Raw genomic sequence first — 15751 nt, forward strand, 5'->3', positions numbered from 1 at the left:
GTTCTACAAGTAATAGATGGTTAATTGGCTCACAAAAACTGGCAGAGCATTGTTCTGACTCTAAGCAACATCATTCACCAAATTGCTACGGTGAAGGCTCAAACATCATTCAATTAAAGTTTCCTGCAAATGGTTATAAGGGTAGAAAATGGACAAACAATTGTTTAGTTGGCCAAAAGTGGCTTTCTCCACTAGGAATGGGTGAATCAGGTAATAAACTTGCCTGCCAGCATGAATATTGAGCTATTTACTGGGCCAGATATTGCCAAACAACAGCTGGAAAGATTTTTTTTGCTGTAGGAGGTTTAGGATCACCTGCACCAGAAAAGTACTAGAGGAAAATTTCCAAGTTTCATGTGAATATTCAAGCCCCTCAGCAGCTGAATTTAGAGACTCAGCCACACGGTTTCTGTGACTCAGCCATTTGTTAGTCATCCTCTGGCCATGATATCTCAGGAAAGTTACAGATACCCATAATTAGAAAGGCATTCCCCCTCCTTCTGTCTCCTTTCTGCCTGCTCTCTAGATATCATGTCCTCTCACTCCCTTACTTACCACAGGTCATGTGCTATTTCATTCCCATTCCCTTCCCAACTAGATTTATTTCCTTACAGTCTCACCCATTTTACTCCCTTACAACAGTCTCTATATCTTACCCCACACGCAGCCTGCTCCAGATTAACTGATGCCCTCGCATCCCTTTTCTGAACCCAGCAGCCCCACCCTGGTCCTCACCTCTCTCTCTTGCACAGGTTGTTATCAACAGCTGCCCTGTGGGCTCTCACAGGCCATATTCAATTCAGTGCCATTCTTGCACAGTCTGGGAGCACAATGCGAGGGAACTCGGTTGCTTCTGTCTAAATCTATCCCGGACTAGTTTCTCTAATTTGTCCGAGTTGTTGATTTGTAGAGCTGGCACTTCTGTGCTTCCCTCAAATCAATGTTGCTGCCCTATGTGTTATTCCCACTCTTGCACAGTGTTCCCTCCATGCATCATTCTACCAGCTCTCCCTCCTTCACTGCATCAAACAGCTTTCTTGGTTTTGCCTCTCAACCCACTATCTTCTCTTCTTGCTGTTCAGACAGTCAACTCCCACCATCCCTCTGCCAGTGATAACTGCACTGATCACAAGCAAGTCTCGTTTTCCCTGTACTCCATAACAGATTTCGCAGTTTCGCAGTTTTTCCTTATTCTCCATTTGGTAAAGAACAGAGATCTCTGAACCAGCAAAGCCACAGGGACAGCCGTCCTTATTCAGACTGAGACAGCAAAGGTTCCGTTCACTAGGACAATCATTCAGGAGATGCTGGACTGAATTATCAATGTCTGATCTGGAGCAGGCAAAGGGGAAGACTTGAGTGTGCAGCCCTTAAATCTCAGATTTACACATCAGGTACTAAGGAAGCAGGAGAAGACTGGGATGGACAGGAACACGCATGCCCTTCTCACACTCAGCATACTCTGAATATGAGGATGAGAGTCTCTCTCACGCAAAACCCATCCCTTTTAAAACTAATGAGTAATCTTCCTCTAAGAAAAAAACCTTTCTGTGGAAAATTTCCAACCAGTGCTAATCTCTCATCTCCTTCAATGCCATAAACATCCCACACTGACAGCTGTAATGCCACTGCCAAATTCTTCCTGAGTTACCCCTTCTTTGGTGATAGAAGATACGAGCTTTGTTATTGGTTCATTCTCCCACTCTTTCCTCCCGAACACACACACATGTATTTTATCTGAGGATAACCCCATCTTCTTCAGGACAGGATATAACGTGACAGCCCCTTGCCCAGCAGCACCCCTGCCCCTTGCTGGCGTTGCTGGGCACTGCCAGTCTGCCAAGGCAGCAGTCTAGCTGAGATCCTATAGGTCTGAACTTCGTCCGTTGTGTTTCTTTTTCAGACAACCAGCTCCAAAGTAGAGGAAGAGTCTTTCTCTGTGTTCAGACACCTAGTAGTACCCTGAGACCACAATGCTAGAATACTCCAGAGACAGAAGAGCTAAATCTAAATGCAGAAAAACCAGCATGGCCTAGTTGTTAAAGCACAGAGCACACAGTCTGGATTCCTCTGTTGTCTTTGACATGGCATTTCTGTAGTACCTTGGCAAGGACACAAAGTAAACTACCCGGTAGCAGTTCCCCCCTCCCACAGACACACAAAAGCCTGTAAAAGTGTTGCAAATAATCGGCACCTTTGGAAGTCTCCTCCTCTCCTGTGCCCCAGTGCTCTTTCTGCAACACAGGGATAAAGCTGTATCCACCACACAGTCTGGCTCCATCCATCACTTTACCAGGTGCTGAGCATTCTGGCAAGCTCTGATTTGGTGTAGGTGGGGTTACATGCTTTCCCTACTGACACACGCACATTCCTATGTTTAGTTTTAACACTAACAGGTTAATGATGCTTTCTTCTCTAACTATATTCAAATGATGACTGAAAGCTACATATGCATAGCGTTTTCCCATTAGGTCAATAGCAGCCCATAGAGGAGCACTTGCCACTGGTTATTTACCTGAAACGGAGCAAACAACAATTGGTACAATATGAGCTCAAAGAGGGAGGAATATAGAGCACCTGAAACGTACTGCCAACAAAGCGATCATCAGCAGGGATGGAGTGGGCACCTGACTGCCTGCCCTGTTCATTGACCTCACTGAAGGACTCAGTTCCCATGTATTCAAAAGACGTCAGCAGAGCTAGCATTCAAAGTTGTGCATACAACTATCTTAGAAATAAATTACTCTCCCTGCACTTCAGTAAATAAATCCCTTACTTAGCAGTCTTTGAAAAAAAGAGATGAGTTATCCATTCTGTTCCACACCAATCTTATTAGTTTCCACTATAGGTTCTACCATGTTACTTAAAACTGGTACTGATTATTTGTCTAATTGAAGGGCAGCTGTGAAAGAAATAGTTCTGTTGGTGACGGGATGGAGGGCTGAAATGGACGAATTGGAACAACATAAAGACAACAAAAGCCATAAGCATGTGAAAAGTACTTCAACACCTACCTCCTCCTGAAGTCAGCGGTGTTGGCCAGCTTGGATGGTTCTTTGGAGGGTTTGAGGTCTTGGTGCTAGGCAAGGCTTGTTTCTGTTCCTGTAGATCAAGGCTCCAGCATTGCACTTTGATATCCAATAATGGGCACTGCTTGCCTTTCATCCTTCACCAGTGACATGCAACCTTTTCACCGTTGAAAATCAGATAATCAGAGGCTTAATGAAAAGGAATATTTTGGCGTGGTTCTAAGAATCACTCAAGTGAAAGGTGCATAGGTTTACTCTCCAGACTAAACGCAAAATCTCTCCAGTCTGGAGTAATCAAAGCAGTCTTGCAGAATCTTGCTACTGCTAGTCAGGTACTGAACACTGGAGTTGTCTTGACCGTAAGCACTAAAATCCAAAGAACAGACCTAGCAAGGGGCAAATACATAATCACATATCACCATCCCTTTGGGCTATACAGTTACCCAAAGGCTCTGCATTTAAGGCAGAGCTAAATTTGTCATCTGTGTGATCAGATCCTTTGTAAGAAAAGGACAGCATAGAAATAGTCATCTCTTATTTCTAGCTCTTTCTTTGGCTTCTACTCTTCAGCACACAAGATGATGTCTTTCTTACCCAAGGTTGCCTCAAGCATCAGTACAGACAGGGCAAGTCTCCAGATCCCTTTCTGTCCTGTGTCCCATGTTTTAGTTTTCTGCCTGTGAGAATGCAGCCATTTACAACACCAGAACTATGGGAATTCCAGCAGTGAACAAATGGCCCTGTAAACGAAGGGTCTTGGGGCTATTTGCATCTTTGGGGGATTTGGATGTACTGCAGGGTGAGGCTAGGCCTCGTTTTAAGAGAAGGCTCCAGCCCACACCAGTGCCAAGAGGCTGACTAATGTAATTATTTCCTTGCGAAGCAGCATTTTTCAAAGTGCTGATTCTTATTAAGAAAAAGGAACGGATTTGGAGCTCATATTTTGATCTGGTGCCCAGGATTATTTGGAAATTCTTTTTCCTGGAACGAGACTTTTTATTCCAAATTTCTCCATGGTGGGGAGAGAGGGTTTCCTGGGCAGAATTAGAATAATGATTACAGCCTGTATACAATCAGCTCTAACCACTGTGGAACTCCAAAAATGAATGTTATTGCTCAGTGGCTTCATTGAAAACAGAAGTATTATTTAACCAGAAGGATGGCAACACATGGAAATAGCTCATTATCATATTTTCTCCCTATTTGAAATGTCACATTGAGTATGTATCTTTCACGTCCACTACACTTTAATTAATTTGGACTGTGTTTAAATATATTACACAGCATGCTTTATTACAAAATTCTGACACATTCCCATTGATGAAACAGGGCTTTCTTTCAAATACATGTAAATGGCAGTGGGAGTTACCCTGCCTAAATATTGTTTTAAATACAATAAGAATACCACATCATCTCTGTCTCAGCCTATGTTTTTCTGTGGTATAGAACATATATAGCAAAACCAATGTAACATCCAAAGCTTGCTTTTATTAAAGGGACAATGATGTTAACATTATTATTCCAGGTCTAAATCTTAACCACTTACCTTATTTACATAATTGCAAGACAAACATATATTTTACTCAATGGCTGAATAAGATTCCAGCAGTGTGATTGCCTAGGAATTAAAAAGTAGAATTGCAGGGTGTATGCATGAGATGAAAATGGCTTGTTTTAACACAGCTGGTGTATCTTATCTTCTGTGCACTTTCAAACCCAGCTCTTACAAAGGATAGTTGTCCTCCTCCGCCCAGGTCTCCAGCAAAATGGAGGATTTATTTCATTTGCAGACCTTCCTCTGGAATGCAGTCACTCCAAAAGTTACTCCTGATTCATACTTGTATAAGCAACGGGGGGAATCAAAGCAGCTTTAAAAATCATGTAAATATAAGAGAGTTCACTCAAACTTTAGTGTTTCGTGGACTGAAATCTTATCGCAGATAGAACTCTATGTTGAATAGGATCAGGGATTTTGTAGAGGTATGACTAATATCTGACTGATAAGATATCATCTCTCTGCTATTGTCTCTGTTGAGGCACTCAAGAATTAGCTGCTGAACTGCTGTACGACCATCTTAGTTTCAATCGTCTTGGGTTCAGCAAACACCTAATGATATTCTCCCTTAAAACATCTCACCAGCTGCCTCCTCAAGGCAGTTCTATCCCACTCTATCGTGCCAGTCCCACTAGATGCCACCAAGTGCTGATGGTGCTTGTACCAGGGAGGTACTTGTGCACTGTTCAGCAACAACTCAGAGCTAAGGTTGGTGAAGGAGATCTGCTTCATTCACTGGGAGCCAACTGACTGGTGTGTCTCACACAACAACCTCTGCATGACATTACAGTCAATCCCAACAGCTGGTTCTAAAACGTGTTCCAGGGACAACTCTTTGGACCCTTGCTTCTTCATCCATCCTCGTAAGAGAGCAGTAATCAAAGCTTTATTCTCTGAATCATGTGGTTTTTAATTTTTTTTTTTCCCCAGCAGATGGTCTTTTTCCAAAATAATTCCTCAAGCAAAGATTCTTATCATGAGGAAGGTAATTCTGTTCTGAAACAAACTCCCAGATGGGGCCTTGTGGAACAGTACTCCTGGAACACACGTGTGTTGTTCCTTAAAGGGAAGCCGTTAGACTGCTGATCACTGTGCGGATGCTGCCATGAAGGAACAGCAGGAATTTGCTCTGTGCTGTTAGATACTCTGCTGCTACTTCTTCCATCCTGAGTGTTCTCTCCTCACCCCATGTAACCCTTTCCTCAGGAAACATTTACACGAAGAAGAAAAACGTATCCCAGCAATTGAACAACAACAAAAAAGTTGCGTTTAGATACAACACATAACGTCCGTCTTTAAAAATCTGGATTGGTTTTATATTTAATTCATTCAGTGAATTGTAATAAATGAATAAACATAATTTGGAGAAGAATAAAAAAATAAAAAAAATAAAAAAATTAACTGCATTGCTGGAGCCAAAAGCAATAACTGCAGCTCATTTTCTCCCACTTCTTCACTCCTTCGGACCCAAGCATTACCATTGCAATCCTTTTTTTTTTTTTATGTGTTTTGTTTTATTTGCTGTCTGCATTAAAGGAACACTCCAGTGTAATATAAAAAGATACTATAACCACCATGTCTAATTACAAAGAAGATCTAAGTGTCTAATACAAAAACATGCAATAAAAAAGAATAATTAACAATCAGATTGAAAGCCACCACAACATGGCAATCCGATGAGGCAGGCTAGGAAGCACTACTCAGCTTCTCCCCTTACAGTGTATGGGGAACCAGAATGCTTTGGCGTGTGAGAAGATGCTAGATAATCTCATCTAGGCTCCCTCTCCCACGAAAGGGAGAGCTTTTAAGCACAGCTTTTCCTCCTTGGTTTCTTTCTAACTTCAAGAGCTTGCTCTTACTGTTGCTCCGCCCGCCCCGCTGATTCCCCAGAGTAACAAATGTGAAATTTTATCCTTTTGACTGCTTTACACTTTTAGATTTTCCATCAAAATCATCAGGAACTTATCAAAACAAGCAGGCCAACTTCCACCTCTTGGCACAAGTCAATGAAGCATTTAGATGTACATGGAGCACAAGATTGAGTATACAATTGGCAGCTTCCAAAGAGGAGCAGATCATTTAAAAGTGTTCCTGAAGGAGCAGTATTTCTTTACCTGGCAACAACCCCGACTAAGAGCAACAGTAAAAATACACAGAGCCTTACCATCCACAGTTTCACTCGAATCAACAACCAATTTGGGTTTGTTTTGTAGACCTTTGAAAGCCCAAAGAGCGCCTTGTATTAAAGGCCATTCGTTACTCTCATCCATATGCAAGTGGATGGGAGTCTAATGGGCCAAATTCCAGCCTGAGAGACTGTTTAACTATAAATCCTCTCACCAGACAGAGGCATGAGTGACTTTGTTGGATTTGAAAATAGAAGAAACAAAGGGAACCATTTTTCAGAGGTTCTCCACATCATCAACCTGGAGAAACAACCATACTGATTTAGCAGAAGATACCCTCCAGAAAAAGAAAAAAAAAAAAAAAAAGATACTTTTCTTTGCATCTCATGTGTAGGACTTCATGTACACTTGTTTCTGTGTGACTTGGCAGTGCAGCAACAGCTTTTAGGGAAGATACCAACAGAAGATTCATCAGCAACCATATTGACACCTGAAGAGGCATATGCTCCCAGGTAGTATTTTGCCTATTCCCTTTAACCTGACATTTAAACCCACAAGGTATAGATATACCTTGGATAATGCCATTTTCCCTGTATACAGATTTGTGTGTTATCTGTGCATTTAAGATAATTTCAGCACTGGGCAGATGTTTACTAAAATCCAGATAATGATGCTATAATTATGAGATAGACAAACAGAAACATGCCAGACAGCACCAGTTGTTTTTGCTATCCTATTTCTATTCAGCTTTTGAAATAAGTATTTTTTTTAGCAGAGGACAAAAGGCAGGAGACAAATAATACTTCTTACAAAAGCATTCTCTATAGATCAGTTCCTGCTAAGTCATCTTTTTCTGTTCACAGATCTCATTCACTTTTCCATGTTGATCTTGCAGAAGTGACTAAATAGCTTCAACAATAGAATTACAAGTGTTCTGAGGAAGGGAGAAGCTTTTAGGCAGATACAATATGTTTTTTTCAGAGGCAAGTCTGTTACAATCAATTGGCTACAAAGATGACGTGAACATTCAAATCCTCCTGCAATTTCAAAATGTGTTGATTTAACAAAGGTTTAGGGAGCTTAAGTACATTGCTCAGGATAGATCCTAGTCCGGGAGAGTTCTGACTACATACGCCAGGGAATGATTTCCTCCAATATTTGCAACAGTGTTCATTTCTTTGCTCTAGTATTCCCATTCTGCATGCAACTTCCCTTGATTTTATCGTTATAGCAATTAATTGTCCTAAATGTAAAACTGTACTGGAAACAGAATTTAACTTGGACAAATCGGACTTAATTTGCAAGAGAGTCACTGCAACATAACCTCTGCTGAAATGTTTACAAACTGCCTGTAGAGGAGAACTAAAAGCCAAGAGAGATCACAGAAAGAAGTCTGCAGTAAAAACAAGTTTACCAAATGACATATGCCATGCTACACCATGATTGTACTCTTCTGTCTCCAGGGTCTCCAGTCCTACCAAGATGTACAGTATTTGATTTCAATTCTATACACTGCACCTTCCATTCAGAAGGAAAAAAAAAAAGTGGATTAATCTGCTATAAAGTGGTAGGTGTGCAAAATCTAATTGCTACCAGCAGCCTGATGCAAAACCTTGTGTAAGTCTAAGAAAACTTTATCCTTTGTTTCAGGCAGCTTTATCACTAAGATTTGTTTGCTCTTAGGGTTTTACCTCCAGTGCCCTAGTACCTGCATGCTCCACCTGTGTCTCTGAGACGACATGATTCTCCCTATGACTTTAAACTGCATGACTTACTGTAGCAAAACCTAATCCAAAGAAGAGATACAGATTTATCATAAATTCAGTCAGTGGGTGTGGTCCCCACAGTAGAACTTTCAGAAGCAGAAATCCTAGCTGCTACCAAATGAAGTGAAACACCTCGCCGTTTCTAGAAATATCAGAAAAAAAAAACAAACCAACAAAAAACCAACAAACCAACCTTTTCCTGCCTCCTCTTTGACAAAGCGTACAAGAAGTGAAAAGTGTGTCAAAGGTTAACAGATTATTACCTTGACAGGACAAGGTGCTTTTTTAGCTTTGAATAAGAGATTGAGCTATTAAAGTAAAAACCTTAGAAAATTTATATACTTATTTCTAGATGACTCTAGAGAATTCATGGCAAAGGGAGTCTGTGATGATGGGCTCTTGCTGTAGAGGGAAGCTACCGACCAACTCTGAGAATGTTCCAGGAATTCTGGTGTTCACTGGGTTCACAAAATAGAGACAACACTGCCAGGCACAATATCCTGTCTAATATTACTAAAAACTTTAAAAGCATGAAAATATGAACATGTTCTCTTACAGAAAGAACACACTGCTCTGGGCACACTAGACAGTACTTAAACCCAGCAGTATGCACGCACTTTTACAAACATAATATGGTCTTGCTCCCCAAAAGTTTTGGTTTTGTTTTTTTTGTTTGGTTGGTTTTTGTTTGTTTGTTTGTTTTGTTTGTTTGTTTTTTTAATCACCAACACAAAACTGAAGTGTTCTGAGAACGAGGAGGACATGGACAGGTTATTTTTCAGTAGAATTAATAATCTATTTATAAGTTGAATTGGTTTGTTGCTTATGGTTCCTGGACCAGCAAGAAACAGTGAAACTGCTGAGTGATGCTGCTAATGGTTTGGCAGGCTCCATGAATAAGAGGGGTACCTGCTCGTACAAAGAATCACTCTGCTTACTTGCAGGCACAAATCGGGCATCCAGTTAAGGACTTCATTTGGCATCCTAAAAGCTGTGTCTGGCTATCTGAAATTCTGAGGGTCAGTTCTGGAGGAAAAAAAACCCAAACAAATCGTAAGGCATTTTAAAGAGGCTACCAAATATAAACTATATAGTACAATAAAATACATATATAAATTGTAAATGAAAATATGTGACATACACATCTGAGGCTAGAAAGAATGGAAAAGGAGGGCTAGACTGGGAGAACAGAGCATGTGTCCAAGGTGGGTAGGTATGATCTAGGTTACTCTTCACTTTATAGAAGAATCAGAACGTTTCTGAGTAGAGGAAGACGACAAATAATGGCCTTAACAAGAGGGAGCACATGAAGGTCAAAAAACACATGGGTCTTATAGATACTAATTTACTGATTTAATCCAGCATTTTGAATTCACTAAAGCTTGAAAACTTAGATGCTGGAAGCCATTAAAGAAGAATGCTGTGAAAACCAATGTATGAAGAAACTTGAGATGTTCACTGATGACAGCATATGAGCAACAGAGACCTCCACCCAAATAATATGTTCCATTTTTACCTCATTAGGCTGGATGGAATGAGGAGGTGGCTAAGAGCTGAACACTAATGATCCCAGTAATCCGTAGGCAGAAAGATCCATAATTCTGATGGAACTCTGGGAAATTATAAAGAAAGCAGCTATTAAATTACGGCATCCTAGAGATCACAGGGAATTTGGGGCTAAACAATGGGGAAAATGGAAGGAGCAAAGAAAAAAATGAAAGTCTGAATGAATAAGATGACAGAATTCATCGGATGCCTAAAGGCATCCGATTTCTCAGTATCTCAGGAAAGCAATACGGTTGCAAGCAAATCCTATTGAAACCTTGATTATTGCTTTTGCTACTGAGCTCATGTCCCAGTAGGGCATTCTGCTTGAATCAGACTCTAATGTGAGACATTTTAATTGTGATTGCTGGGCCAGCAGGAAATGGTGAGCCTAATGGACTGGTAATATTTAAGTCAAGTCATCGAAGAGAGAGAACATGCAGAGCAGTGTGGAACACCGAAGAGGAAAAGAAGTGACAAGGTAATGAGTTACCTGGGGTCAAAGAGGAAGGAAGCTGCTGGTAGAAGCAGGGGGAAACATACCTTGGAGGAAAGGAGGGTGACCTCCTGCTTTTGGGTTGTTGGGATTTTTTTAAATATATTTCCCCAATCTGTTGTTGGTGGTGTGACCTGAGCTGTCTCAGTTTAAGTTCAGAGTGATTTTTTGGCTTCAGCGTGATTTCGTTATAGATGCATATATCTAGCAGAATCCACAACTAAATTCACCTTAAGTAGAGAATAGTGCAAAAATTATTGACACACAGAATCACTAAGGTGCAAAAGGAACCTCTGGAGATTGTCTAATACAACATCTCTGGTCATAGCAGGGGCAACTAGAGCAGGTTGGTCCAGTAAGGTTTTGAGTAACTCCGAGGATGGAGGCTCCTCAACCTCTCTGGGCAACTTGTTCCAGTGTTCAACCGCCTGTACAGTAAAAAAAAAAAAAAAAAAAAGTTTTCTTATATTTAAACGGAATTTCCTGTATTTCAGTTTGTGCCCTTTACCTCTTGTCCTTTCATTGGGCACTACTGAGAAGAGTCTGGCTCTGTCTTTTTTACCCTTGCCCCATAAGGTATTTATACACATTGAAAAGACCTGCCCTGAGTTCTCTTTTGTCTAGGGTGAACAGTCCCAGCTCTCTCTGCCTCTCCTCATGTGTCAGATGCTCCAGTACTTTAATCATCTTCATGGCCCTTTGCTGGACCCACTCCAGTATGTCCATGTCTCTCTTGCATGGGGGAGCCCAGAACTGGACCCAGAACTCCAGATGGGTGTCACCAGGACTGAACAGAGGGGAAAGATCGTCTCCTTCGACCTACTGGTGATGGTCTACCTAGTGCAGCCCAGGAAGCTGTTGACCTTCTTTGCTGCAAGAGTGCACTGCTGACTCTTGATTGATTTGTCCTGGTCAACACACTCTCTTCAAAGCTGCTTTCCAACTGATTGACTCTCAGCCTGTCCTGGTGCATGGCACTGTATCTCCCCAGGGGCAGGAACTGGCATTTCCCTTTGCTGAATTTTATGAGGTTCTTTTTGACTCATTTCCCCAGCCTGTTGAGGTCCCTCTGAATGGCAGCACACCCATCTGGACTATCAACAACTCCTCCCAAATTTGTATCATTTGCAGTCTTGCTGAGGATACCCTTTGTCACATCAATGAGATCATTAATAAAGATGTTAAACAGTGCTGGCCCTAGTATCTTTCCCTAGGGTACACCACTAGTGACTGGCCTCCGGCTGCTGATCACAACCCAGCAGTTCAGCCAGTTTTCAGTCCACCTCACTGTCTACTCATCTAGCCTGTACTTCTTGAGATTGTCTATAAGACTGTTGCGGGAGACACTATCAAAAGACTTACTGAAGACAAGATAAACAACATTAACTACTCTTGCATCCACTGAACCAATCGCCTCACTGTAGGAGGCCAGCAGTTGCTTAAGCATGACTTCCCCTTCATAAATCCATGCTGACTACTCCCCACCATCTTGCTGTCCTTCGTATGTTTGGAAATGGTTTCCATGATTATTTTCTCCACAGCCTTCTCAGGGACTGAGATGAGGCTGACTAGCCTATAGTTCCCTGGATCCTCCTTGTCCTTATTGATGATACCAGTGACATTTGCTTTCTTCCAGTCTTCAAGAACCTCCCCCAGTCTCCATGATCTTTCATGTATTATTGAGAGTGGCCTCACAGTGACATTGGCCAGCTTCCTCAGCACTCATGGGTGCATCCCATCAGGCCCCATGGACTTGGGTATGATCAATTTGTTTAAATGTTCCCCAAGATGATCCTCCTTCACAGAGGGCAAGTCCCCCTTGCTCCAGACTTTCCTACTTGTCTCAGAGATCCAGGATTTCTTGAGGAAAATCATACCAGTAAGGACTGAAGCAAAGGCGGCTTTCAGTACCTCGGCCTTCTCCATGTCTTTTGTCATCAGGTCCCCTGTGGGCCCACATTTTCCCTAGTCTTTCTTTTGCACCTGATATACCTGTAGAAGCTCCTCTAGTTGCCCTTCACATTCTTTACCAGATTCAACAGGTGGTATTTGGCTTTCCTAACCCCATCTCTGCATGCTCAGACAGTGTGCCTATATTTTTCCTGGGTCACCCATACCTGCTTCCACCTCTTATATTCCTCCTTCTTATGTTTGAGTCATAAGGTCCTTGTTCACCCATACCAGCCTCCTGGCACCTTTGCTTGACTTTCTGCATGTTTGGATGGACCAATCTCAAGCTTGCAGAAGTGATTCTTGAAAATCAACCAGCTTTCTTGGACCCTTCTCATCAATGCTGTCTAGAAACCTCCTGGATTGCTTTCATCTTGCTATGTTGTCCTTCCAGCAGATATCAGAGTGACTAAAGTCCCTCATGAGTACCAGGACTTGCAAACATGATGATTCTTCCAACTGTCTGAAGAAGACCTCATCTACTACTTCCTCCTGATCAGTCAAATCAGTAGCAGATACCCTCTGCGATGTCACCCATGTTGTTCTGCCCTCCAGTCATGATCCACAGGCTCTCAGCTGGCTTTGTCCATCCCTAGACATAGCTCCATGTGTTTTTGCTGCTCTCATGTATATAAATAAAAGATAACTCCCATCCTTGCTGTCTGGACCTGTCCTTACAAAAGAGACTGTATCCAGCCATGGTAGCACTCCAGTTGTGAGAGTTATCCCACCACATCTCTGTGATCCCAAGGAGATCACTGACCTATAACAGCATGCAGACCTGTAATTCTTCCTCTTCATTCCCCTGGCTGTGTATGTTAATGTAGAGGCATTTCAGACAGGCACCCAGTTGTGCTGATTTTCAAGATAAGGTACAAGTGCTTCCCCCCCTCAAGCTGTCCTGTAGGCACTTCCTTATTTGTGTGCATGCACTTGGGGTGAGCCTGCTTAGATTCTGTTTTGTTGGTTTCAACAGGTCTGTCTTGTCCACATCACCCTGCACCCTTTCCTTACCAGCCTGGATGACCACTTCCTCACTTGACTGTGGGTCATTCTGTCTCTCCCCTGTCATTCCCAGCTTAAAGCTTTCCCCACCAGGTTGGCCAGTCTGTTGGCAAGGATGCTTTTGCTCCACTTAGGTGGATCCTGCCTCTTCCTATCACTCATTGATCCTCAAAGAGGGTCCCATTGCAGCTTTTCTTTTCAAGCTCCAATTACCATCCCTTCTCCAGAACAGCAAATAAGACAACTATTGCAGAAGATCAGCAAAGGAAGACTCAGCCTATTACATTTGCAGAGAAGACTATGAGGGGAGCGGGGTGACTATGTTGTGTCAACAGTCCAACCTGGTTATATCAAAATATCTCACAGGGTTTCTCCAGTATAGACCATTCTCTCTTAAATATATTTTTCCCACTGACTATGGCAAAGACTTGGCTCCAAAAAAGCAACGTCCCAACTAAATTTAAAAAAATCCTTGATATTTTTTCAGGATTGTTTATCACAGTTGCTCACAAACTGTTACAAGACCTAGATTTGAACAGCAGCAGCATAAGAGGAGCTAGCATGATATAGTACAACTACAACAAAGAAACCTTTTTGCACATTAACTATCCCAGCTGATGAGAGGGAAATGCAGTACTTGTCAGAAGCTAGTCAGAAATCACCATACTGAAAAAATTTATTGTAAATTTTAGAAAAAAACTTCACATTTTTTCCAGGGGCAAGCTTAATAGCATGCATAAGCTGAGATACACATTTATAGCCCTCCTTTTCCTCTCTCATTATAGTGCACACCCTCCTGCCTGTGAACAAAGATCTCTGTAAGGTAAGAGTCACAACAGGTGGTAAACACTCCAACATTTAAGGGCTTGTTTAGATGGTAAATGAAACCAATCCAATTAAATCAGTTGTAAATCACACCCTTAGCATTTCAGCAGTAGTTAGCATGAGGCACAGATTTCAGAGCCATTTCATATAGCTTAATGTGATTTCTTTTATCAGCTTAAATTACATCAAAACCAGGGTCTACAAATAGACCTTGGTCAAAATATTATGAATTAGAATGCAGTTATTTCCTTTGGTTCTAGTTACCACATAGACTAATCCTAAGACTTTATAAACACATGCACACAGAACACTCACTGGTTCAGTGGGAAGACAGGTTACAAATTACTCAGTACTGCCAATTAGTGAACAAGCGGAAAAAAAAAATCTGCAAAAAGTAAAGCAGAATGCTTCACAAAGTGTATGCCATTTCTTTTATTTAATAAGTGTCGTAACTAATACTGTATAGCATCTGACCAAGAGAACCAGTGAACATCCTGTAATACTAGATATTTGAAAATATATAAGAATATATAACATATAGGAAAAAAATTCTTATCACAGCACTTTGTTAAATATTTAGCAAAGACCTGTGTCAGCTTGAGATACATATCAGCAAATGGCAAATGAGGGAGTTTTTATGCTGATATATTGACATGATTGCTCAGCAATACTGCAAACAAGTTTCTGCAGGACCCCCTAAAGCAAATCAGTGCTACTATAGACACAACCCCCTGTTAAGTTTTCTACCAGCATTTCTGTGGTCATGTTAAACCGGTGCAAATGGGCAAGAACAAGCAAATCTTTAACCCTGCATATTCTGTGGAAAGTTTTCAAATAACTTCCTGTGAGGATTCAACAGAAAATTTTGACCCACTAAGCTCATTCGGTCAGGGAAGAAAACCTGTGCCACGTGACCAATAACAAACAGGTAGCATGGCTTGAATTACCAATACTGAACACCTCCACAAACCACAGAGTAATTTACAACACATCATTCAGCTGCAAAGACTTTTGAGGAAACCATAGCCAACTGGGAGCTGTTGCGTAAAGAGACATGTAGGCAAGATTCATATAAGCAATTGATTAAGCTTTCACACATACATAGGTAATGCAGCATCTAGACTATTTCCACTCTCCTGTGGGCAAGTGGGACTGTTTTCCATGGAACACATACAGCCCACGCTCTGGCACGGAGCAGCTTTCTGTATCAGGGAATCCTATGCAATGCTCTGCAGGGGGAGACGGCCAATAAATGAATACAACTTTGCAAAATTAGCGTCACTGGCCTCCACTCGGAAACCAGTCCTCAAGGTACAAAATACTGCAGTCACAGTCAGGATGACTCCAGGTAGATGCCATATCCACTATGTCCCAGGGGTTAAATGTGAATCTCCAGGTGAGTTTTTGCCACTCCATAATGACCTTGTATTGTCAGATGCTGGCTCGGCAGCAAA

General features: G+C 41.7%; 1 protein-coding gene across 3 annotated transcripts in view; it reads right to left on the bottom strand.

Annotated features, from left to right (window-relative positions):
• Nucleotides 1-3053: 3053 nt before the first annotated feature.
• LOC148057514 (uncharacterized) overlaps nucleotides 3054-15751 on the bottom strand; it is a 167554-nt gene continuing 154856 nt past the window's right edge. For 2 of the 3 annotated variants that reach the window (XM_087737426.1, XM_087737439.1), the window contains 2 exons: nucleotides 9993-10088; nucleotides 8963-9502 (listed from right to left, as the gene is read on the bottom strand). In XM_087737426.1, coding sequence (XP_087593552.1) covers nucleotides 9997-10088 — 92 coding nt within the window. In that variant the 3' untranslated portion in view covers nucleotides 8963-9502; nucleotides 9993-9996. Of the gene's footprint in view, nucleotides 3187-8962; nucleotides 9503-9992; nucleotides 10089-15751 lie in introns of those variants that run through there. The other variant, XM_087737404.1, reaches the window with a different exon arrangement.

The sequence above is a fragment of the Nipponia nippon genome, unplaced genomic scaffold, assembly GCF_047370975.1.
Source record: "Nipponia nippon isolate SJK-2023a ecotype South Korea unplaced genomic scaffold, ASM4737097v1 scaffold_1, whole genome shotgun sequence".
Classification (NCBI taxonomy): domain Eukaryota; kingdom Metazoa; phylum Chordata; class Aves; order Pelecaniformes; family Threskiornithidae; genus Nipponia; species Nipponia nippon.